This window comes from Prunus mume, linkage group LG2, assembly GCF_029339155.1.
Source record: "Prunus mume cultivar Tortuosa linkage group LG2, ASM2933915v1, whole genome shotgun sequence".
NCBI lineage: Eukaryota > Viridiplantae > Streptophyta > Magnoliopsida > Rosales > Rosaceae > Prunus > Prunus mume.
This window is the reverse complement of record NC_142699.1, coordinates 2,877,701-2,901,408: the sequence shown is the minus strand read 5'-3', so window position 1 is coordinate 2,901,408 and position 23,708 is coordinate 2,877,701. Positions and strand designations below refer to the sequence as shown.

Genomic DNA, 23,708 nt, shown 5'->3' with positions numbered 1-23,708 from the left:
CGATTTGCATCAGGTCCGGCTGCTATGTCTCTTCTATGCTAGGCTGGTCGAGGTGCTCGATCGGGATGGAGCGTCAACTGGGTATCGGCGCCAATCCTAAGCTTGCAGTGCATCTGCGTGCGCGTTTTCTGCTCGGGGCACTTCTGGATGGTGAAGGTGGGAAACGCCTTCAACAACTCTTGGACTTTGTCAAGGTACAAGATCATCCTCGGGTGCTTCGCCACGTACTCCCTAAGGCTTGACTTGTGATCAGCTGGGAATCTGAGTAGATAGCCAACTTTTTACTGCGATAGCTCCTTTGCCAGCGCAAGTCAGCGAGCAATGCCTCGTACTCTGCCTCGTTGTTTGAAGCCGGGAAGCCAAGCGTGATAGCTTGCTCTAGCTGGGTTCCATCTGGGGTGATGATGACGACGCCGCTCCGGCTCCTTTACAGTTCGGACGCTCCTTTTACGCAATCGCCACATGTCTCTAGGTTGGTCGAGTTGGTGAGGTAGTCTGCTCTCGAACTTTCCTTCTTTTTTGACCCTTCTCTTTTGGTTGATGGTGTGAATTCGCAACAAAGTCTGCTAAGGTTTGAGTTTTTATTGCGTCTTGGCGGTAGAGGAGGTCGTATTGGCTTAACTCTATAGCCCACTTCATGAGTCGCTGAGAAGCATCAGGGTTGTGGAGGATTGATCTCAAAGGAAAGTCGGTCATGACGATAACTCGGTGAGCTTGGTAATAAGGTTGCAGCTCTCTCGCAGAAACCACAAGGGCCAAAATGAGCTTATCCAATTTCGGGTAGCGAGTCTCTGCATCGAGGAGAGCTTTTGGACGTGTAGAATATCGGATGTTGGGCCCAAGTTCTTCTTGGATGAGAGCCGAGTGTGGCCGAGTTGGACCTTTGCCAGTACACGAACAAGTCTTTACCAGAACTAGCTTTGAGAGCAGGGGAGGTGAAGTAAGGTAGGACTTTAGACTATGGAAAGCTACTTCGCACTCTTCGTCCCATTTGTCTTTTTGTCATTTCTTCAAAGCTTTGAAGAATGGTCTGCACTTGTCGGTAGATTTTGAGAGGAATTTGTTAAGGGCATTTGCTCTGCCCGTCGCTTTGTATTTCCTTCACTGTGGAAGGCCACTTCATCTCGAGAATGGCTTTGATTTGGCGCGGTGTGCCTCGATACCTCGTTGCGTCACTAAGTACCCCAGGAACCGGCCGGACGATACACCAACGTGCATTTACTTGGATTGACTTCATGTGATATTGGCGAGCGGTGAGAACGCCTCGGTGAGGTTTTTGAGGTGGTCGCCCGGCAGGGCTTTAACGACATATCGTCCAAGTATACCTCCATGGTTACGCGATCTGCTCCTTGAAAATTTTATTCACGAGCCTTTGGTAGGTTGCTTGGCATTCTTGACCCAAAAGGCATGACCTTATGCTGATAGGTCCCTCTTTCGATGATGAAAGAGGTCTTCGCTGTCATCATCGTACATCATAATTTGATTATAGCGGAGTAAGCATCCATGAAGTGAAGCGGTGTTGCGAAAGTTGAATCCACGAGCTGGTCGATTCTCGGCAATGGGAAGTTGTCTTGAGGTCGGTGTAATCAACGCATACTCTCCATTTTCCCTTTTCTTGTTTTGCCACCAGAATAACGTTAGCCACCATTCCGAGTAGGAGACCTCTTCAATGAAACCGGCAGCTAGGAGCTTGTCGATCTCGGCTTCAATGATCGCGATCCGCTCTCTTCGCACCACGGGCTTGCTAGCGTGGTTGACATGAAGCCGATGACAGATGATATTTGGGTCAATGCCAGGCATGTCAGATGGTGACCACGCGAACATGTCTTTGTTGTTCTGGAGGAAGATGGTCGGCTCCATCTTCTCGCTCGCAGGCTTAGCGCGAGCCGATCCGCGCTTTCTTGTCCGGCCGCTGGTGAGGATCGAGGGGTACTAACTCAACGCGTCTTCCTCAAAGCTTCCAACCTTCTTCAAGGGAGCCTTCCGGCGGATTCCTCATCTCGATCCTTCTTGATTGAATTATGGCGCGAGCCGACTGCGCCTCCTTCTCTGGCTGATCGATCGGGGTACTAACTCAACGTCTTCCTCAAGCTTCCAACCTTCTTCAAGGAGCCTTCAGGCGGATTCCCTCGTCTCGATCCTTCTTGTTCGGATTACGCGCGAGCCGATCTGCGCCTCTTTATGCGGCTGGTCGGGATCGGGGTACTAACTCACGCGTCTTCCTCGGGCTTCAACCTTCTTCAAGGGAGCCTTCCCGCGATTCCCTCGTCTCGATCTGGTTCCTTAACTGCTATTGTGAGGCAAGAACTTCCTTCCCTTTCGGGTTTGCTTGCGCTAAAGCGCTTCGCCTCGTTGGCGGCTTGCATTTATGGTGTGAACTGCAAGCTTGCTCTTCTTGAGCCATTGGCGGTGCATCTCTGCCATGGCTTGGTCGCTGTTGATCGCCCAATCCCGCCCGAGGATGGGATAGCGGATCTTCGATGTAGAGCGGATGTGGCGGCCTCGATCTTCGATCCACGGTCGGCCCAAGATTCCATTGTAGGAAACCTCGTCGATGACCATGAAGGTGCGTGAGCGGACCACGGGGGTGAGTGGACATCCAAGTCGATCGTTCCAATAGTGATTGATGTGGCCCCATTGAAGTGGTGAGCGATCGACAAGTTTGCTAATCTTGGGCTCGAACCCCATCATTGGATAATGAGATAGTTGCATGATGTTGGCTGCGCTGCCTCATCTACATGAACTCGCTCGATCACGGCTTGTTCAATTTGGATGCAGATGACTAGGGCGTCATTATGTGGCGGTCAAGCCCGATCAAGTCCTTCTTCGAAGCCGATGATAGGTGTATCCCCAATGGTACTCCCGTTGTGACTTGGGAGACATAAGTTGCCTGCGCGATCTTTCTCTTGCGCTCCTTGGTGGTCAGCCCGGACTCTTGGGAGTTGGCTAGAATGGTGTTGATTCGAATGACCTTTTGGGGAGGTTCCTTGGCAGCTACATCACGATCCTCGATCTGCTGGATAACCTTCTTTGCAACGAACTATGTGCAATGACCCTCTCCTGACCAGCTCCTCAAGGTGCCTTTTCCAAGCGTTGCAGTTGTTGGTGTAATGACCGTGCTCCCCGTGGAATGCGCAGATTTGCTGGTGTCTCTTTTAGAGGGGTCTCCTTTCATGGGTGGTGGTCTCCTCACCCACGGCTTGTCCTTCACCTAAGCTAGGATCCTGGTTGATTGGGATAGCGATTCAGTGAAGGTCCCTGTTTCTGAGCTTTCCTCTTGGGGCCGCGATCTGCGCTTATCTCGGGCTTTTTGCTCGAACTTGTTGCTCTTTTGGCTTGCCTGCTTCGTCGGGTGGTCAACTTGCTTGGTAGCTTTCTTTGCGGCGATACGATCATCGTCCCAAAGTGCGAGCGCTCTGCCGTCGCGAACACTTCGCCAAGGTTTGACTTGGAGTTATGGCCAGCTCCCGGTATAGCTCGTGCTCGGTTGGCAAGCCCTTCTTGAAAGCTAAGGATGCAACTTGGTCGTTGCATCCTATGATGTTGGCCTTCTCACTTAAACCGTCTCGGGTAGTCTCGTAGAGACTAAATCGCGCCTTCTTGCGCAGTTGAACAGGTGGTCTGCATGCTTTCGACCGTCTTGTAGGAGGTGTACTCCTTTGTGAAAATGATGGCGAACTCCTTGAAGTTGCCTATTGACGCGACGATAGAGTGTGGAACCAATCCTGAGCTGCTCCTCGCAGAGTCATCGAGAACACTTTGCACATCAGGGCGTCGTCTGCCTTGTACAAGATCATGGCGCTCTTGAAGTGACTCAAATGGCTCTCAGGGTCGAGTCCCCCTTGAATGGAGTGATGGATGGCGTTGTAAACCGCGGCGGCGGAGCTCGTTCCACCTCGTCGGTAAAGGGCGAGCAATCAACTCGATCAATTTCCTTGCATAGGGCCTCTTCCGCGCTTCCTTTGAGTCGAAGACCTGAGTTGGTCATTTACTAGCTTATGCGACATCCTCTGCCGCAGGTTGGAGTCTCGGGCCGACGCGTCTTCGGTGCCTCGAGCGCGACTTGCTAACTTCTTCCTCGGCTTCCCAGGGTCAATCCTGGGTGCTCTGCCGTGAGGCGATTAGGAGATTGAGTTTGTGAGGATTCCTCTGCAGCTTGTCGTCGCGTGTTGGTCCTCGAGCGCGTCGATCGTCACCCTCCGCCGCAAGGAAGGTCGTTCGGTCGGACGTCTTCGGTGCCTCGAGCGTGGATGGCTAACCTCTTCTCCAACTCCCAAGGGTCGATCCCCTTGGTTGCCTGCCGGTGGGGCGGGAGAGAAGGTTGAGTTTGGGAGGACCCTCCACGCCTTGTCGCCGCATGCCGGACCTCGAGCGGGCTGGTGAGCGTTGATCGTCATCCTCGCTTGCAAGGAAGGTCGTTCAGGTCGACGTCTTCGGTGCCTCGAACGTGATTGGCTAACTTCTTCTCCGGCTCCCAAGGGTCGATCCCCTTGGTTGCCCTGCCGATGGGGCGAGAGAAAGGTTGAGTTTGGGAGGATCCCTCCACGCCTTGTCGCCGCGACCGCTCACGAACTCGAGCTCCTTGTGGACCTAAGCGAGCACGAACATTGGATTGTGGGCCTAGCCTCTCGAGCACATTGGTCCTGGGTCCTAGCCTCGAACGGCTCAGTACGACTCGCATCTGCGTCTCGCTGCACGATCTCGCTCTCTTCCTGCCGGTTTACCCTTGTCCGACTAGCTGGACCTCTCGAATCGCCGCCATGCTCGTGTGCCTCCTCTCCTCGTCATGGGGTCAAGGTTGGGGCCTTGATTCAAGTTGATGCCTGAGTAGGCCAATCAGTTGTTTTGATCATCGACCTTCTGTGTGAGTTGATCAACCGCGAGTTAAGGTCAACCTGCCTCGGGTCAAGTAGAGTGGTGTGCATTGGGCCCAGCGGCATGTGGGCTAGGGCTCCATTAGACGCGTACACAGTGCATATGTCAAGTGTGATCGTAGAGGAGGGAGAGAATGGATCTGCTCCAAGACTGGGACGATGTCGAGTAGCCATGGGCAGCAAGTCCAGAGTTAAGTGGTGTGGCCATTCTTTGTGCTCGGCGCGGAGAGAGCGACTCGTGTCGTGGCGATTACAAGGTCAGTAGAGGTCCTGTGGTCATGTGGTGACTGCTACGCAATTCCAGCTTGAAAGCGGTGCAAAGCACTAGAAGACGGTGCAGGCGTTGGCGAGCAAGATTCTGTCTTTGTTGCATGGAGGTTTCCACCACGAAACCATGAAATGGGCCCGTCGTGGTGGCGTTACTCTTCGTACGTCTTGTATCAACCATGGTTGTTTGAAAAAAATGTGTGAAAGATGGATTTTGAGCACGCTTTGAATATATCTCGTGCTCTCAATAAAAGCACCAATTTGTGGGAGCAAATTTCGTCCCACTAGAATATTCTTCAATGATTCCTTCGTCTTCTCCACTTCTCTTTCTCCCTGCAAAACAGATCGGGGTAAAGGACCACACCCGGGTGTTGGCCAAAGGCCCTCCGATGCCTAAGTTAGGTAGGGTATTTCAAGGAAAAGGTGGCCGGAGCCGTGTGTGGTGGCGGAGCCTTGTGTCAGAGAGAGAAAGAATGTGGTGGCTAGGGTTTGTGAGAAATAATTTCTGCAAAGTTTCAGTAGGAATTTAGACATACCTTGACATTTGTGCGTAGCCAAGTACTTATAATGGTCTCAGAGATTAGGGTTTCAGAGGAATAATTCCATAGATGGAAAGGAATTATTCATCCCCTATTTGGAATTGATTTGATTAATTAGGGATTTGATTTATTAGGGTAAATCAAATCCCTAATCGTGGTAGGTATCAGATCAATTCCTAATTTAATTAGGTAACTCCTCATTTAATTGGGAATTGAGGTAGGAATCAAATCAATTCCCAACTTAATTAAGTAATTCTCAATTTAATTGGGTAACTCCCAATTAAATTGAGTAACTCCCAATTAGGTTGAGTAACTCCCAATTAGGTCAAATAATCCCCAAATGGAAGGAATTATTTGACCTACGGTATGATTTAATTCGGTTCCCACACATAGCTTGAAGTACTTCAATTACAATTTTGATAGGTTGGTGAAGGTGAAGACTGCTGTTGATCCAGAAAATTTCTTCAGGAACGAGCAGAGCATCCCACCTAATCCAAGTTTCCACTCAGAGCCACCTCGTCCAAGCTTCCACTCACCCAGCTTTTTCAAGCTTGCACTTAGAGGTGAATGGCGGGTCAAGCTCAAGTTGTAAACCATCAATGGGGAAGCTGAAGCTAGTACTGGCTCTACTGGTGTTCTTGTTTATTTCTTTTTAATTCTGCATTAGTTAGTTCTTTTTCTTTTTTCGGGTCGAGATATTTATTAGTTCTTAGCAGATTGGCAACCCCTCAATTTTGTACTGTGGTAATTGGCAGAAAGAATTTTTGTTCGAGTTTTTAGTATTTGGAACTTTAATCCGTACTTTCTGACATGCATCTTCATCTTACTTGTCAGAGGTACAAACCAATAGATATTTGAGAAACAAGAAAAGTATAAATCTCTACTTGTCCACTTTAGAAAAGAGAAAGGCACTATATTTATCAAAAGAAGGAGAATGTTGAGAGACAGAAATTCATATTCCCCATTACAACAAAGCTCAATTTGTAATACGTATTGAGTGCGTATTAGACAACACGCTATCATACCTTGGGGCTTTTATGCCTCCCTCCTCCACCGCGGGGCTTTTTGTTTGAATTTCCGTCCCCTTATACCCTTCACACTATGGTGTGGGCTCATCCATCGAATATTTCCGTCCCTTTTATTCATTTTGGGCTTTTTATCCATCAAACTTTTATGTCCTTCACCGCGGGGCGTGGGCTCATCCATCGAATCTATGCCGTTGTATTGCATGCGTATTGCATTTTTATTGCGCATTTGCATATTTTCTTTTTTTCCAATTTTCCTAATTTCTTATTTTCCCATTTTCCTAATAAGAAGGCAATACAAAAATTCTAGTCCCAACTATATAATTTTGATTCCAAGACACTTGAAAAAATAGGTGATATGACATGAATTGCATAGCAATATAGAGACAATGTGAAGGCAATAAAATACTCCAAACTCCCAACTATATAATTATTTCCAAGACAGGTATATGAAATATTTAAATACTTGTATGTCAGAGGGGAATATATCTTTCCTTCACTCTATCCCTCAAAGACACGTCCTCGTCTTTTTTCTATCAGCAGCTGAGAGTATAAACCATCAAAATTTCAGTGAAAAGTGCAAACAAAGCTTCGACTGGTTTGATAGAAGTGAAAAGTAACCATTGAATATTGCTAACTAACAAACCTAATAACTTCATATTGATTACGAGGGGTATTTTCGGAACTTCTCACACAAACATACACAGAAGATAGGCTTTACCAATCCAACATCAAATAATGACCTTTCTATGGACAAAGAGCAACTCAGAACATCTTAACATCTATCAGTACTTTGAATTACCGCACTCTACATCTAAAAAGGGGGGGAGGGGAAGGCATACCTATGAGATAGTTGCAATCTGATTTTGTGACCAAACTCAACTTAAACAGAAGAAAGATTAAGGACATGAAAAAAATAGAAAGAAAGAAGATTAGAATGTTACCTCTTGCAAAACTCCGTTACGTATAGTGAGCCGTTGTAAAAAATGAACCGCATCAAACAAGGACCAAAGTATCTGTCAAAATTAAGGAACTCACAAATTCAATATAACAGCACAGAGGAAGAGAGAGAGAAGTTCATATTAAATTTGATCGAGAATGGTGAGAGATGGAGTTAAAATCTTATATCCTAAATATAGCATTACTTCTTCAACATGCATTTCCCCTGCTATTGATTAAAGATCATCAGATTGAACCAGAAACATGATATACAAGTTTTGGCGAAACTTATACATGCTTTCGAACTCGTTACAGCAAAGTATTTACAAAACGTTCAAGCAAAATGCTCCTTTTTTCCAATTGAACAAATGGTAAACGTCATACAACTACTTGAAAATTAAAATTATATACTCCATCTCTACATGATCAAGAATAAGCTTACGCATAAGAATACAAATTCTTTTGTGATTTCTGAACTTCAAAATGACAAAAATCAATCCTATTGAACCCAATTCATGGCTCTAGAACCTACAAACAGTAATCACAGGTTGGTGCCAGGTTAAGATGTATCCGAATAAACACAAGCTGACAAAATTACATGTAAATGAAAAACAAAAAGTACATAAACCCAAAACAAAGAAAATATATATATAATATAGATAAATTCCAGCAATAGAAAAATTAGTAGGAAAAGCGGATTGTAGCACTGAGCTTCTCTGAGATACAGAGATTTATTATAAATCAACGAAACAATATCAATCAATTATAAACTCTAATCCAAATAACAATAACAATCAATATCAATAATAAATTCTAATCCATAAAAAACACTATATATATATATATATCTATATATATATCGATTTCATTAGAAATATGGTAGAGCCCTGTTCGTCACTTACAGAGAAAAAATAGGAAAGCAGAATAACAAACTCTCCAAGGAGGAATCTTACTGAACCTAGCTTCTAGAACCATTATTACAACTGAAATGAGAAATGGGAAATTGTAGAGCTGGAGCTTAATAGGAATATGACCCAATGGTTCCTAACCAAATATAAATTCTACTCACTTGAAATTATGGGCAGTGCCGGCAACACAAGGGCTGATGCGGCGGCAGGAGGTGGTCGGCGCCGGAGAAGTCGTGGTGGGGTTGGGGCTTAGGGTTTGAGTTTTGAGCGGAAGTGTAAAACTAATTTGGGAATTAAGGGTGGGTTCTGTTCCTTTCTAATTTCGAATGGACTGTGTTTAGGTGGTGAGGAAATTATTGACCCAAAAAAACAAAAAAACGGTGGTGTGGAAATTTTTGGGGTTAATGGATGTAAGAATGTGAAGATAATGAGTCTGTATTGGAAAAATGAGAAACTTAATAATGACTTATAAAGAGTTGGATTACTTCCTTTATGGCCAATTGATTTTATGGTGGAATCTGAACTTCCTTATTCTTTACATTTATATTCTTACACGCTCTCCATGTGTGGTGAATTTCCAGCATAATACGTTAATAACACGTATTGAATTGCGTGAAACACGTGTAGCCGTTAGGCTTTCACACATGAAATAACGTGATACTATGAAAGCAGTGAGAGCAGATAGGCTGATTTCAGGCTGAGAAAAGAGAAAGTAATGAAGAGGTGATAGGTGAGCAATAGGAATAGCGGTCAGTTTTATGGGCTTTAAAACAAGGGGCCATTTGGGGATTGTCTAGTGAAGCCAGCGGCCAAAGCCGCCTAGTTCCCTTTAAATTTCAAATGGAAAGAAAGGGACAGCAAAGAACAACCAGCCAACAGCTCTGGCTTGCTTTTAGAAGCAAGACTGATCTGATCTCTGTGGGCCCCACCCCAGGCCCCCAAAAAGACAAAATGGCCCCTCTCGACCTGGCAGGCGTTACAACCGTTGCGGCCGGCTCTTTGCCTCTCTCCTCAAACATCGATGTTGTCAAGGTTTCCTTTCATTGAAAAACCTTCATTGTTTGATCACATGACAGCCTGTTCTAACAAGACCTACTACAAACTCCACACGTGTCCCGAGACGACCTTGGCTTTCCCTTAGGATTTTTGTTTTTTTTAATCCAAAATGCGTTAGGGTTTCGCGGTGTTATTCTTCTTTGACAGCTCTGTCACTGTATTATTTCTATAAGGAATAAAATATTTGAAGAGAAGGCAGGGGATTCCGACCAAAAAATAGACGGAAGGGGAGATTTCAATTTTTTAATTTTTTTGACAAACGATAAGATATTTACAAGATAATCTTACAACATACCAATACATCCACAATAATACTATATCATAACAATTATGCTTTGAACTCGTTAAAAATTTAGATTGTCCTTATATTCATGTGAGTCGAAATAGAGACACACCACTAAATCAAAGACTAATTATTTTTATTTTTATTTATTTACTCAAAGGCGGGGCACGATGATGTGTTTGAAAATTTTGAGAACCCTGCTGCCATAAGAAAACGTGCTTAGCGGTTTCTGAGATTTTATGCGGCTTCTGTTTGGGTAGGGCGGCCCATTGTTTTGAAAAATCAAACGGCTTTTATTGGACTATTTATTTTGTGAAATCATTTATATATAAAAATTCAAGGAAAAGAAAGAAAAATTGTGAGTACATGAATTGACAATATGAATCATTGTGACAGCCAATAGGTCCTTTTTTTTGGGTATGATGTTTGAGATTTATTTTTAAATATCCAACTAAGAAAAATATTAGATTAATTTTTCTAAGGGCACTAGCATCAATAAGTCATCACTCCACCAACTTTCTCCACAAATTGAGGATTAGAGGGCTTCATCCTTGCATTTGCATGTGCATTCACAAAAGGAGAAGAACAAGAAAAAGCAAACTCTTACATGATCATTTCTATCACAATACAATAATATTTTAATTTAAAACAAATCAACTTTAATTACACATTTTCTTATTGTGAGCATGTCATCTATTACGTCATAATGCGATATTTGGGCTAAATAGTTAGTCTAAGAAAAAATTGAAAGTGGGTTATCCTTGCTGTTTAACAAAAAAGCAAAAATCTTTAAAAGTAAAAATAAAAAATAAAAAACTATATGTTTTGATTAAGCATAATTAAAGTCTGTTTATATAAAATAATGAAAGGTCAAATTTCTAAGTCGGTGCAAAAGTTGAACTCTTATCATAGATATAAAGGTATAATATTCTCGACCGCTCGAGCTATTCGCCCTAGGGTTGAAGGTAACGTTTAGTGCACCTTTCATACTCGCAAAATAATGTTGGATGACCAATTCTCAAAGGTCGAGTGAGTGACGGCCTATTAGTTTCTTGAAGGGATAGAACATAAAATCCATTCCCGTTTCTCAAATTTTCTTTTATTAGATAAGTACAAACTTATGACCTCATGATGGCTACATTGGACATTTTGGATATCTTCAAATAAAATATTTTTTAAGATTAAAAAAATAAAATGAAATGGGGTAAGTGAAATTAAGAAGAAGGCAGGGCGATAGTGATATTTGGGAGTTTTGTGATATATTGGAGCAAAGTACACGAAATAATAAAGGAGATTCTCATAGGAGGAGGGGAAGTTTTAGAATTTTAGAAGAAGAAGAAGAAGAAGTGGGGTGGGCCCCGACCCGAAAACAAAGTGGTGTACTAGCTGGCAAACCGGTCTGACAGACTGGTTCTTCCCATAGCCAACACCACCAACATCAACAACCATCACCTTCTCCATTTTCTTCAAACCCCCCCTCTCCCCCTCAATCCCTCACCACTCAAACCTCAACTTCCACTTCTTCCTCACCATTTTTAAGACCCCCAACCCCTCTCTCTCTCTCTCTCTCTCTCTCTCTCTCTGAAGATTTGATAAACATAATTAATTCTTATGGCTGAGGAGCACCAGAAGCCCGAGGCTGCTGCTGTTGCAGAAGCACCAGCAACTTACAGTGAGGAAGTTGTGGTGGTGGCTGATGCGCCGCCTGCCGAGAAGGCTGTACCCGAGAAAGAAGGTCCTCCGGAGGCCGAGGCTGAGGCGGTAGCCGAGAAGCCTGTGGCTGAGGAGAAGGCCCCCAAGGCTGCTGAGGAGGATCAGAAAATCATCGCTCAGTCGGTTTCTTTCAAGGAGGAGAGCTATGTTGTTGGTGAGCTTCCCGAGCCGCAGAAGAAGGCTCTTGAGGAGCTCAAGCAACTCATCCAGGAGGCCCTCAACAAGCACGAGTTCACTGCTCCGCCCACTCCGCCGCCGGCCAAGGAGGAAGAGAAGCCTGCACCGCCTGAGGAGAAGAAGGCCGAAGAAGAACCCAAAGCTGAGGTCGCTGCTGCTGAAGAACCAAAAACAGCAGAAGCAGCAAAAGAAGCCAAAGAAGAAGAGAGGCCCAAAGAGGAAGCCAAAGAAGAAGAGAAGCCCAAAGAGGAACCCAAAGAAGAAGACAAGCCCAAAGAAGAAGAAGACAAGCCCAAAGTGGAAGAAGAAGAGAAGCCAACAGGGACTGTGGCTGTGGTTGTGACAGAGGAGGTTGTGGAGACTGTTGACGATGACGGCGCAAAGACCGTAGAGGCCATCAAAGAGACCATAGTGGAAGTTGCCTCTGCTTCTGCAGCAGAGGAGGCTGCAGCCGAGCCTAAACCAGAATCCGAGGTGGCAGCGGAGGCTTGTGCTGCTGCTGCTCCGGCCCCGGAGGAGCCGAAGACGGAAGAGGAAGCCCCCGCCGCACCTCCTCCGCCGCCGGAGGAGGTGCATATCTGGGGAATTCCGCTTCTCAGTGACGAGCGGAGCGACGTCGTTCTGCTAAAGTTCCTGAGAGCCAGGGACTTCAAGGTGAAGGACGCGTTCGCCATGATCAAGAACAGCGTGCGGTGGAGGAAGGAGTTTGGCATCGACGCCCTTCTGGAGGAGGATCTTGGAAGCCATTGGGACAAGGTGGTTTTCACCCATGGAGTTGACAAGGAAGGCCACTCTGTCTGCTACAACGTTTTTGGGCAGTTTCAGAACAAGGAGCTCTACCAGAACACCTTCACAGATGAAGAGAAGAGGTCGAAGTTCATCAAGTGGAGGATCCAGTTCTTGGAGAAGAGCATCAGAAAGTTTGACTTCAACCCTACCGGGATTTCTACAATTGTTCAGGTCAATGATCTCAAGAACTTCCCTGGTTTCTTCAAGTGGGAGCACAACCAGGTCACCAACCAGGCCCTTCAATTGCTTCAGGATAACTACCCTGAGTTTGTAGCCAAACAGGTACTTAAATTACTCAATTAGTGACTGATTAATTAGCGATAATATTCTCTATTATTAATTGCCTAATATGATATCTGGGTTTTGGTTTTTGAAGGTGTTCATCAATGTCCCATGGTGGTATCTTGCTTTCAACAGGATGATCAGCCCCTTCCTCACCCAGAGGACCAAGAGCAAGTTTGTGTTTGCTGGTCCTTCCAAGTCTGCTGAGACCCTTTTCAAGTAAGTATTGTAATTTATATTTAATTATCCAATTTCAATTCCTTTTTTCTGCACCACTGCTCTGCTGCTGTAGAGCTTTTGTTCATTCATCAAAATTTTAAAAATAAAAATAAATAAATAAAAGGGGTATGTGTATAATTTAATTTCTGAATTTTGTGAAACAGATATATTGCTCCTGAGCATGTACCAGTTCAGTATGGTGGGCTAAGCAGGGAGGGTGAGCATGAATTCACCACATCTGATCCTGTCACTGAGATCACAGTTAAGCCAGCCACAAAGCACACAGTTGAAATCCCAGTCTCTGAGGTATGCAGGGCTCAAGGAATTAAATGGTAGAATATATGAGCTTTCTAATTGTATTTTTTTAATTCTAAATTCTCATTGGGTTTTGCTGAATTTGCTTGCAGAATGGTCTTCTGGTTTGGGAAGTGAGAGTGGTGGGATGGGATGTAAGCTATGGAGCCGAATTTGTGCCGTCCGCGGAGGACGGGTACACCATAATATTGCAGAAGACCAGGAAGGTTGCTCCAGCTGATGAGCCAGTGATCTCAAACAGCTACAAGATTGGGGAGGCAGGCAAGGTTGTGCTCTCCATTGATAACCAAAGTTCCAAGAAAAAGAAGCTCCTCTACAGGTCCAAGACCAAGCCTTGCTCCGATTGAACAAAGAAAGCTTGAATAATTCAATTATTCATGCCTGTCTTGGATCAGCAATTCCAATCAAACAGAAGACAATTCAATTGCAGCATTGCAGAATAAACAAGTCTGGGGCTTCTTTGTTTTCTTTTTTCTTTAATTTTTAAATACAGGGTTAATTATTTTTTCTTCTTTTTGGTTGATATTTTTTTTTTGTTTTGCAATGAAGAAAAACAAGTCTGGGGGTATTTTTATTCATATTTGTTTTAGTGTATGGGGGTTTTGGTAATTTTGTTTGGATTGTTTGTAAACAATAGTTGAAGTCGAGTCCTGGATGGATAGATGATGGCTTGTCGTGACAGTACATATGATATGTTGGGGGAATTGGAATGTGTGTCGACATGGGACAGAAACTCTTTCTTTATACTCTTTTGCCTGTAAAATCTGTGTAAATTTGGTCTCTTCTGTTTCCTGTTATTTTCTGTTTGTCATTTTTTATTTTTAAGCCTTGAGTTTATCTGTTGTTGTATGCCTATTTTAATAATACTATGTTATTTATTAATTTGTATAATTTATTTCCACTCTTCCATTTTTTATTATTTCTTATTAAAAGGACATTTTTAGCCTATTTGTCGGTGAAAGTTTGATTAAGAGTTGTTTTATAATCTAATCAGTTTAATATTTATACTAAACCTGGCAGTAAAATAATTGAAGGGTTTAAAAAGTATAATTTAAAACCCTAAAAATCGATTGAAAAGAAAAAGTTAACAAACCTTTCCACATGCTCCACACCGCCTAATCCTCTCATATTTCGTGTCATGTAGTGTTCTTTCGCTCTTGGGTATTGCATTAGAGTCGTGAACAATAGGGGCGTTACATTGTTCGGGAAGTATTATAATATGAATGGACGATAAAATTAAGATATTGTTAGTATGAAATTCATGTTGGTATTTTCTAGACCTTATTATAGATTTGGAAGCGTAAGAATAAAGTTGCCTCTCAATCCCGATTTCCAGACTTGTGGATTAACAAATAAACGACATTTTATTTAAGGGAAAGTCAAGCCATTATCATGCATGTGTATTAGGAAATTGTTTTAAAGTTTGATTCAATCCCGTTTTATTGATTCACTGTGTTTTTTAAAGTAAATTGAAGTTTGTCTGGAGGTGTTTTCCTTTTAGGCTCTTATTGATATATAGTTGCTTTTCTAATCAAGTTTTAGGTGCCTGAAATCATGTTTTGAATCCGATCACAATATCAATGTAGATCACGTTTTGGTTGCTTTGAAATTGTGATTGATAAAACCTTCTTTTCTTGAATATTTTCCATTTCTATTATTTTATTTTTCACATTTGATTATCTATAGACGAGGAAAATATCTTTGTGATTTTATTATTTAATTAGTGCAAATTAAGCTAATATCTAGTATGTAATATCGATAGAATATTAATGTCGTCTCTTCTCCAACATTGATTGATAACATGATCCACAACATATCAAAGGAAGCAGCCATCCCATTTTTAACGTAACTTTGCCCAAGTAACAAAGGTTGAAGCACGTAATATCGATACAATATCAATCACTAATAATATTTTTATAATATAAACACCGATCTAAATTACATGAGAAGATGAAGTTTATCACACACACTAATACACGACTAAAATATTATATGAATTATAACTTAAGACCACTGATATTTAAATCAAGATTTTTTTTTCCGTTCGACTACCCCGTCGGTGGTACCACTAATCATCCTTTTTTTCGAACTTAAGTCTGCCCAAGTAGAAAAAGTTAATGCCACATTAGTAACATTCATCATGATTTGGGGCAGCCGAGGTACTAGCTAAAATTTCAGGATTTTCCTCTTCATTTATAAACTGACAGCGTTTTCGAGGTTAAAAAACATACATCTTGGTACCAAACAATTCGAATTTTATAGTGTTCGGTGCATCGAAGGAGGAGTTGGACCCTTTTTCTTCGTCGCTGTCTTGTTCCTTTCCTCTGCAACTCCATAGTGGAATTACAGACCGTTAAAAACAAAAAACAAAAAACAAAAAAATAAATAAAGAAAAAGAAAAAGAAAAGGGGAAAAGTTTTTTTATTATTTTTACTTGGTCTGGAAAAGGGCAAAAAAAAAGTATATCCATGACCAGAGCACAGCACAGTCATTTCATTCCATGAGCTCTTTAATCATACATGGGAGGGAACAAAGGGTTGCACATGTTGTTAACATTCATGATAACTTTCCGTTGTAAATATTTTTTTTAATCACTTTAAAAATCTATAAATAAATTTAAAAAAAACAAAAAGAAAGTTGGGCAGTAATTTTGGCAATCAATCACTTTTGCAAAAAGCAGCCTTCTTAGTTGTCTTCTTTAGGTAGCTTTATTCATCTTGATTCCTTCCTAGGGTTAGGGCCCCATGTTTGGTTCGTAATCATTTTCCCCACCACCTTTAATTAATTAAACATAAATAATTATTTATTATTACTAAATTAAATTTTATCATCAAGATGAAGCAACAGGGTCAAACTATGATCACACTTTAAATATTACAAGGCATCTGCTAATTATTAATATTATTTCTTTTTAAATGGTAATTTTATAGTTCTATAATTGTGTTGTGGTTGGAGATTCTTTGTGTTGATTGCTACATTTCATGCTGATTTTTTCTTTGTATGATATTTTTCCACTAAGCCGCCTTATAATCAGTCCCCTTTTCTATTAAATACATAAATTAAATGCTTCCAAGGGTTTTTAAGATCATCCTTTGGCTATTAGTGATAAGGATTGTGGAACTGGTATGTTGCTATCAAATACCTTTTGCATTGGTGAAAATGCATGGCTTCAACTCAACGCTCTGAAAAAAGACAACCAAATATCTTTGTCTAATGTTTGGATGAAGGAAAAATAATTCGGGATTTAGCTAAAAGTCAGAAATTGATATTTCCATTGTTTAACAATTTAAACACGGAACTTATTAAATAACGAAAGGGGAAAAATCGTTGAAATTGGGGATCGAAATTCCCAAGTTTAATTTTTGACAAAAGAGTTGTCATTTCAAAATTCCAATTGAACAAGAATTCGTTTTCACTATAAATAACGCGCGGGAAAAATCGAGGAAATTGGGGATTGAGATTCCCGAATTTAATTTTTGCCAAAGAAGTTATCATTTAACAATTTCAATTCAATCCCTAAACCGAATTGTTGAAATTGGAATTGAATGGTTGGATTGGATGGTTGGATTGGATGGTTGGATTGAACCCTTTATTCAACCCCACTTACCCAAATGAATCCGGATCCCACCCAAATTCCCCTCATTGTAACATCTCCCTGGATTTGGGATTTGGTACCTTGTGCTCATATGACAAAAAAGTGGACTGGTCCAATTAGTATGAGGGTTGGGCTGTGGGTGCCATTAGGAACTAAAGTTCGATTACTGTCTCTGGACGCCTTGTAAAATTGTGAAACTCTTTTGGCACCTCACAACAGTCAACACTATACCTAAATAACCGGTCATTAATGTCTCTAATTTTAAAATGGTTTTAGTTTTTCTTTAGCTGAAACAACTTTGTGGGCGCATGAGCTCATTCTAGATGACTTGGTTGAGGATCTTTTACAACGGTTTTGGTTTCGATTGAAATAAATTGTAGTTTCATACAAAATTAAAATAAAAACTGAAAATTAAAATGATTATCAAACGAGCGAGTAATTAAATAAAAACAACGTCCTACAGTTTACCGCCACGTTGTTCTTGCCACTTCAATTGTCAACTAACGAACATGATAACATGTGCTCGGTAGTACACATTGTTGTCCTGTGGGACAATACAAAATGTTAGAGCTGAAATTGGATATTAAGTTCCCAACAAGAACGCCAAAACTATAAACCAAGAAAGCCAACACCACGTCCCTTCAATGGGTTGATTATGATTGCTGCCCGAAGACTGTGCACAACATGAAAAAGCAAATGGAAAAAGAATTGTCCCACCAAGTTACCAACCCATGCGAATCCACGTACCTAAAAATCGAAAGCTCACCAAACAAATATCATACAATATAATGAATGCAAACAGAATTCTTTATAAGCATGATGAGTAATGGTACGTGTGAGTTAGCGCTGTTGGTCAAAGTAATGTGTCCGTCTTCTTACATATCAAATTTAAATATTCTTTACTTTTATTTTTTTAATTAGGGTATATTTACTTATTAGGAATATAAGAGAAGTCACGAATTACCAACCTAGAAATATGAGAACTAAGGAATTGGAACTATTCCCCTAATTGATCCAATTTCTGATTTGAGTGTATTGGATTATGAATGTTATAGTGAAGCTTACATAATTTCAATACCCATATGTTCTAATCCTCACTCGTAATAAGTAAACATGTTATCAAAAGTAGTTTAGAATTGATAAATCGAACACATGAGTAATCAGTATTTAAATTCAGCAACATATTTTTATGGGAAACAACAAGGCAAAACAAACGAAACTCAAGGTGAAATCAAAACATTATTACTCATTTGATTTAGGAATTATTTTTGCTCGTCACTTTAACATAAGGTGTACTTTCACTACCATTTTCATCACTTGACATGTGTTGGTTGACATAATTATAAGTTAACTCTTTACTTTGTATTTATAAAATTATAATTATACATATAAATACGTGTAAAATATTAAAAATAATAGTAAAAAAGAATATGCCTGGAATTAAAATAGTGAGTAAAATACTCCCTTGATCTTATTAGCCCTGGCAGTGTGAAGCACAAATTGCGGCTGCAAGCCTGCAAGATTCGTATAAAAGTCGCTATGTCTGTCTTTATAAAATAAGCCAGCTGCTACAAACAACCAACATGCTTAAAGTTGTCAGCAACCAACACAAGGCGTGTGGTTTAAAACTTCATTGAAAAAGTAAAACTCAATCTTCTCCCTCACTAACATAGTTTTTGAGTCTAAATTTTAGGTGTTGGGCATGATTGATTTTGGATGAGGGTCTATTAGTCAACTTGGGTTCCAGCCAAAAACGATAATACTTATTTAACATATTTCAAAGTGCATAATTAATCAACCCATTCAATTGCAAAAAAGAAGAAAATAGAGGTGCTTAATCAAGACTTTATCCTATTTCAACTTCGGAGATTTAGAATGAAAAGAAATGCTAAGGACAATCACTCATGAGTGTAGGTGGTTATGCAAGTAGTCCGACAATGCATCAACATTCAACAGTTACCTTTTGCGCATGATTATTTAGATTTGCATAATATTAACATATTTAGCCTTGAATATTGTAGTGCCCAATGAAAATATGATCAAAAGCTTATATTGCTTCACGAAAGTCAAACTATTCCTCCTTGCCCCCTTAATTGATATATATTTGAAGTCTCACTTTGTCCTCTACTGTAAAGTCCCTTTGAAATGTTGTCAAAACTGATGTAGCTCCAACATGGTAGAAAATTTGAAGGGCCATGTAGGAGCCACGCCATTGGTTTTGATGAAATTATTAATGAATTTCACGAGAGGGTTGATTGAGACTTAAAACATTGGTCAATGGAGCAAAGTTGATCACAGTTTCACGTAAGGTGGCAATTTCCGACATGACTCGAAACACATAGCATGGAAAATTAACAAATCAACCAGCCACTGACCCGTTAATAAAAGGTGAGTTTCGGATCAACCCGCTAAGATACCTATGTAACTTGCCAACCCATTTTCTTTGTTTATTCTTCATTTTCTTCATTTTTTTAAAATTATTTCTCTTTCTCAATCTTCATATATAGAGAGAGGCAAAATGTAATCACTATTTTATAAAATAAATAAAAAAACAATTACTTTATTAAATTATCTAAATTCAAGATTTTTTATTTGCTCTCACTTAACGGGTCAACCCAACACGACCTGAAACTCACACAAGAAATTAGCGAGTCAACTTGTACTTGTACATAACATGTTTATTAAACGGGTCAGATTTAGGTTGTTCATTCTTGGCACGACTCATTGCCAACCCTAGTTTCACGAACACTAGTACAACTAAGCTTATATTTTATTATGGTGTGGAACTTGCTTATAGGAATGGAATGGATGTGTGCTGAGAGCTATTAACAAGGTTATTTTTTTATTTTTTTATTTTATAATATATATTTTTTAAAGTATTCTTTTCATTTATTAATAGAAAAGTGAAATTTGAACTTTAATACCTCTTTTAATATTGAAAAAAAAAAACCCCACTATACTTAAAAACACCGATGACCTCACACTCTTCAGCGCGCCTATAGGGATATGGTAAGGGTTCAATCCAGTCATCTAATATAACATTTTTATTGATCGGATGGACCCTTTCATCTTTATGACAGCAGTTTTTGCCCCAGCTTATCTTAAGAGGTCTTGTGCTGGGCTTTGGCCCTCTTTAATACCAAAGAAAAGAGAGTGCAAGAAAACAAACCCCATCTGAAAATGAGGTTGACATGTGTGAAAATGAAATCGCAAATGCAGATTTCATGTGTAAAACCTCATCCTTTGAATATCCATCCATGTTTACGACAGAGAGATGCGCGTTTGCCAACTAATAAAATGTACTTTTAACGTACGCCTCATGGGATCCAAAATGTTGTCACACAAAACTCTCAACTTTCATAACGCCACCGTTTTCCTCAAATTTGTTCACTTCCTTTCGAATATAAATATAACTTCTGTTTCTTATAATGCCACAAAACAAACCAAAAGATACAAGAGAAGGAAAAATTATTTTGCAAAACCAAAAGTTGCAACTATAAACCTCAAGTAGAAACCCCAATTTACTTTACAAACACAACAAAATGAAGATGATAAACAGTATGACGGCAATGCCTTTCCTCTTCACTCTCCCCTCAAGTGCACAACAGAAGTTTTACGTGCGCGATTGTTTAAACTGCTTAGTTGTCAAAGGGTTCGATCTTGAACCTGTACAGAAGCCTTTTCTTTTTCGAGGTTGGATTATCGATCTTGAGCAATATTTTACCCAGCTCGCCCACTTTGAAACTGTTTTGCACCACTGGTTCATCAGTTGGGCTCATCTTTGTGGATTTCTGTATGATAATTATGTATCCATTTTCGGTATCGGGCACAAATTCAGTCCCATAGCTCACATCCCACCCCACTACTCGGAGCTCCCACACAATGGTGCACTTCTGCAATTTATCGATATCCAATTAATTAAAGTAATCTTCCCATTCATCACCAGACATGAATCAGAGACGTGGATGACAATAAAAGTAGAACAAAAAGGAAAGATGGAAATCAAACCTCATAAATGATAATTTCCACAGTTTGTTTTGTTCCGGCTTTAACGGTAACATCCGCGACTGGATCGGCAATGGTGAATTCTGGGTTGCAGTCGCAGTAATCCACACTCAAGCCACCATATTGAATTGGAACATGCTCAGGAGAAATGTACCTATAGTATACATACATCAATTGAAATTCAACGTTCAAACCAAGCATTAAAAACAAGGGACAAAAATATGAGAAAACCAACTTGATATCAGATTATAATTTGGCACATAAGATAGACAGATTCTCTCTACTCACTTGAAAAGGGTCTCCGCAGATTTGCCTGGCCTTGCAAAAACAAACTTGCTTTTGGTCCTCTGGGTCACGAAGGGATTGATCATAGTGTACAATGCAAGATGCCACCAAGGAGCATTGATAAACACCTTAATTAAGAAATCCACAACCAAACAAAAATACATCAACATTCAACACAAACCTGGTATACATCAAATAAACCCAAAAAGTATCAAAATACCAAAATGAACAATCAAGTACCTGTTTGGCAACGAATTCGGGATAATTGTCCTGAAGCAACTGAAGGGCTTGTTTGGTGGCAATCCTAAGCTCCTTCTTCGCAGGACCCGGAGAATTCTTAAGATCATTAACCTGAAAAATAGTACAAACACCACCAGGCCTGAAATCAAGCTTCCTAATGCTCCTCTCCAAGAACTGAACCCGCCATCGAAGAAACTTGGTTCGCTTTTCCTCATCGAGAAACGTTTTCTGATACAACTCTTTGTTCTGAAACTCCCCAAACACATTGTAACACACAGGGTGACCCTCTCTATCATATCCATGCATAAACACCACCTTCTCCAAATCATCACCAAGATCTTCATCGACAAGAGCATCGATCCTGAACTCTTTCCTCCATTGGATCGTGTTGCCAAGCATAGTAAACGCATCCTTCACCTTGAAGTCCCTGGCCCTCAAAAACTTAAGAAGAATCACATCGCTTCGATCATCCTTGAGAAGAGGAACTCCCCAAATTGACACTTCCTCTGGAGGAACCGCCAATTGTGTCGCTTCTTTAGCTACCTCCTCTGCTTCCTTCAATGGGTTCTCTTCGATTTTGGGCTCATGGGTCGGTTTAGTTTCTGATTCAGAAATGGGTGGTGGTGCTTCAGCTGCTGCTGCTGCTGCTTTTTCCTGGGTCTCTTGGAGTTTTGGGGAAGTGAACTGGTGACCGTTGAGAGCTTCCTGGACGAGCTGCTTCAGTTCTTGAAGAGCTTTTCTCTCGGAATCCGATAGATCAGCCACTATATTGCTCTCCTCCTTGAACGAAATCAAAGATCGAGGAATCTGCTTCCGCTCTGGCTCTTCCTTCTGAGTTTTTTCCTCCGACTCAGTCTCCACCACTGCTGCCACTGGCGGCGGCAGCTCTTCTTTCTCAGACTCTGTCACCTCCGGCAGCGACGGCGGTGGCGGAAGTGGCTCTTGTTCTTTGGCCTCTGTTTCTGTCAAAGGCGGTGGTTCAAGCTCAGCAGCTGCAGCAGCTGCTGCTGGATGTTCATTCTCAGAGGTCGGCTGTGGTACTTGGTCTGAAGGTGGTGAGGTTGCTTTGGGGATTTCATCTGCCATTTTCGGGAAAATGGTAAAAAGGGGGCCGAAGAATTAGATGGAGTGAGATGGGTTTGGTAGGTTTTCGACTGGTTGCTTAGTAGAAGAAGATGGAAGAAAAAACGAGTAAAGTGAGAGAGATGAAGAGAGAGAGAGAGATGCTTATTTAGGAACTGACCGTTTTGTCAGCGATGGCCTCGTTGTGTTAACGCATGGTCACCACATACCTCCGCCAGGGATGTGAATGAGGGTTTGGCTTGAATCCGGAATCCTATGCTCTCTTTTTTTAATTGCTATTTTTTCTCTTTTTTGTATAAAAGTATTTTTTCTTTTTTAGGTAATACAGCTGAGAGCTTTAGTTTAAACTCAATGGGGCCTATTGTGATAAAGGTCTAAAATATCAATGGTTTCGGAAATATTGGTGATTTAAAAATACAAAGATATCAATAAATTATCGATATTGATAAAAATAAATTAAAAACCGAGGGAATTTTAAGAAAAACTTTGAAATTTTTCTTGAAACTTTGGAGGATGTTTATTTGGTCAAATATCTATTACTTTATCACAAAAAATTGGAAGGAAATGCATTATATGATAGGTTTAACTTATTTAAGTTGATTATATAGTGAGTTGACAAATGTTGCGAGTGTAAAAAGTATGTAGTAATTAATGAAATAATATTAAACATGCCATAATTATTTTTTTATAATGATTTACTATTTAACACTTTATATATTACATAGTAAGATACATGAGTGACTTTAGTATCACATAGAGTTTCTATAAGGTTCAAATTTGAGTTATTTACACTAACACCCTTAGAGGTTTGAGATTTTAGAAATTACAAAAACACTCCCTGAGGTTTTAAATTGTTTTCACAAAACTTCTTTTCATTGATTTTTCATCCAAAGATTGAAGATTTTATATATAAAAAAATTTCTCCAAATGAAAAAATTGGCATTTGAGATTAGATTGCATATACTTCATTAAGGTTAATTTTGTCATTTGCATAATTTTTTTCATTGAAATCATCAATTTTTGGACAATCTATCAACCAAAAAGGATTTTGTGAAAACAAATTGAAACCTTAGCGGGTGTTTGTGTAATTTTTGAGACCTTATGGGTTTTTGTG

At 40.7% G+C, this 23,708-nt stretch overlaps 2 protein-coding genes and 1 long non-coding RNA gene across 3 annotated transcripts; 1 reads left to right on the top strand and 2 right to left on the bottom strand.

Moving 5' to 3' along the window:
* Window positions 1-7,097: 7,097 nt before the first annotated feature.
* On the bottom strand, window positions 7,098-9,023 carry LOC103319278 (uncharacterized). Its single transcript, XR_513267.3, has 3 exons — window positions 8,714-9,023; window positions 7,650-7,721; window positions 7,098-7,248 (listed from the first exon to the last, which is right to left on the bottom strand). It is a non-coding gene; the product is annotated as an uncharacterized LOC103319278 (long non-coding RNA).
* A 2,159-nt stretch (window positions 9,024-11,182) lies between these two features.
* Window positions 11,183-14,271, top strand: LOC103319279 (patellin-3-like). Its single transcript, XM_089045004.1, has 4 exons — window positions 11,183-12,852; window positions 12,947-13,071; window positions 13,236-13,377; window positions 13,479-14,271. Exons 1-4 carry the CDS (start codon window positions 11,503-11,505, stop codon window positions 13,731-13,733), a joined length of 1,872 nt encoding a protein of 623 aa, XP_088901130.1. The 5' UTR covers window positions 11,183-11,502; the 3' UTR covers window positions 13,734-14,271.
* A 6,081-nt stretch (window positions 14,272-20,352) lies between these two features.
* On the bottom strand, window positions 20,353-22,942 carry LOC103319280 (patellin-3). Its single transcript, XM_008220790.2, has 4 exons — window positions 21,512-22,942; window positions 21,275-21,399; window positions 20,990-21,140; window positions 20,353-20,874 (listed from the first exon to the last, which is right to left on the bottom strand). The coding sequence occupies exons 1-4, from the start codon at window positions 22,595-22,597 to the stop codon at window positions 20,620-20,622; spliced, it is 1,617 nt and encodes a 538-aa protein (XP_008219012.2). The 5' UTR covers window positions 22,598-22,942; the 3' UTR covers window positions 20,353-20,619.
* Between the last annotated feature and the right edge of the window lie 766 nt (window positions 22,943-23,708).

Excerpts from the sequence above, each read along its gene's own strand:
- LOC103319279 (XM_089045004.1), top strand. The coding sequence starts at position 11,503 with ATGGCTGAGGAGCACCAGAAGCCCGAGGCTGCTGCTGTTGCAGAAGCA. Across the intron at positions 13,072-13,235 it reads TCTGCTGAGACCCTTTTCAA|ATATATTGCTCCTGAGCATG; the intron begins GTAAGTATTGTA and ends TTTGTGAAACAG. Across the intron at positions 13,378-13,478 it reads TTGAAATCCCAGTCTCTGAG|AATGGTCTTCTGGTTTGGGA; the intron begins GTATGCAGGGCT and ends ATTTGCTTGCAG.
- LOC103319280 (XM_008220790.2), bottom strand. The coding sequence starts at position 22,597 with ATGGCAGATGAAATCCCCAAAGCAACCTCACCACCTTCAGACCAAGTA. Across the intron at positions 21,400-21,511 it reads CCGAATTCGTTGCCAAACAG|GTGTTTATCAATGCTCCTTG; the intron begins GTACTTGATTGT and ends TTCTTAATTAAG. Across the intron at positions 20,875-20,989 it reads TGGAAATTATCATTTATGAG|AAGTGCACCATTGTGTGGGA; the intron begins GTTTGATTTCCA and ends GATAAATTGCAG.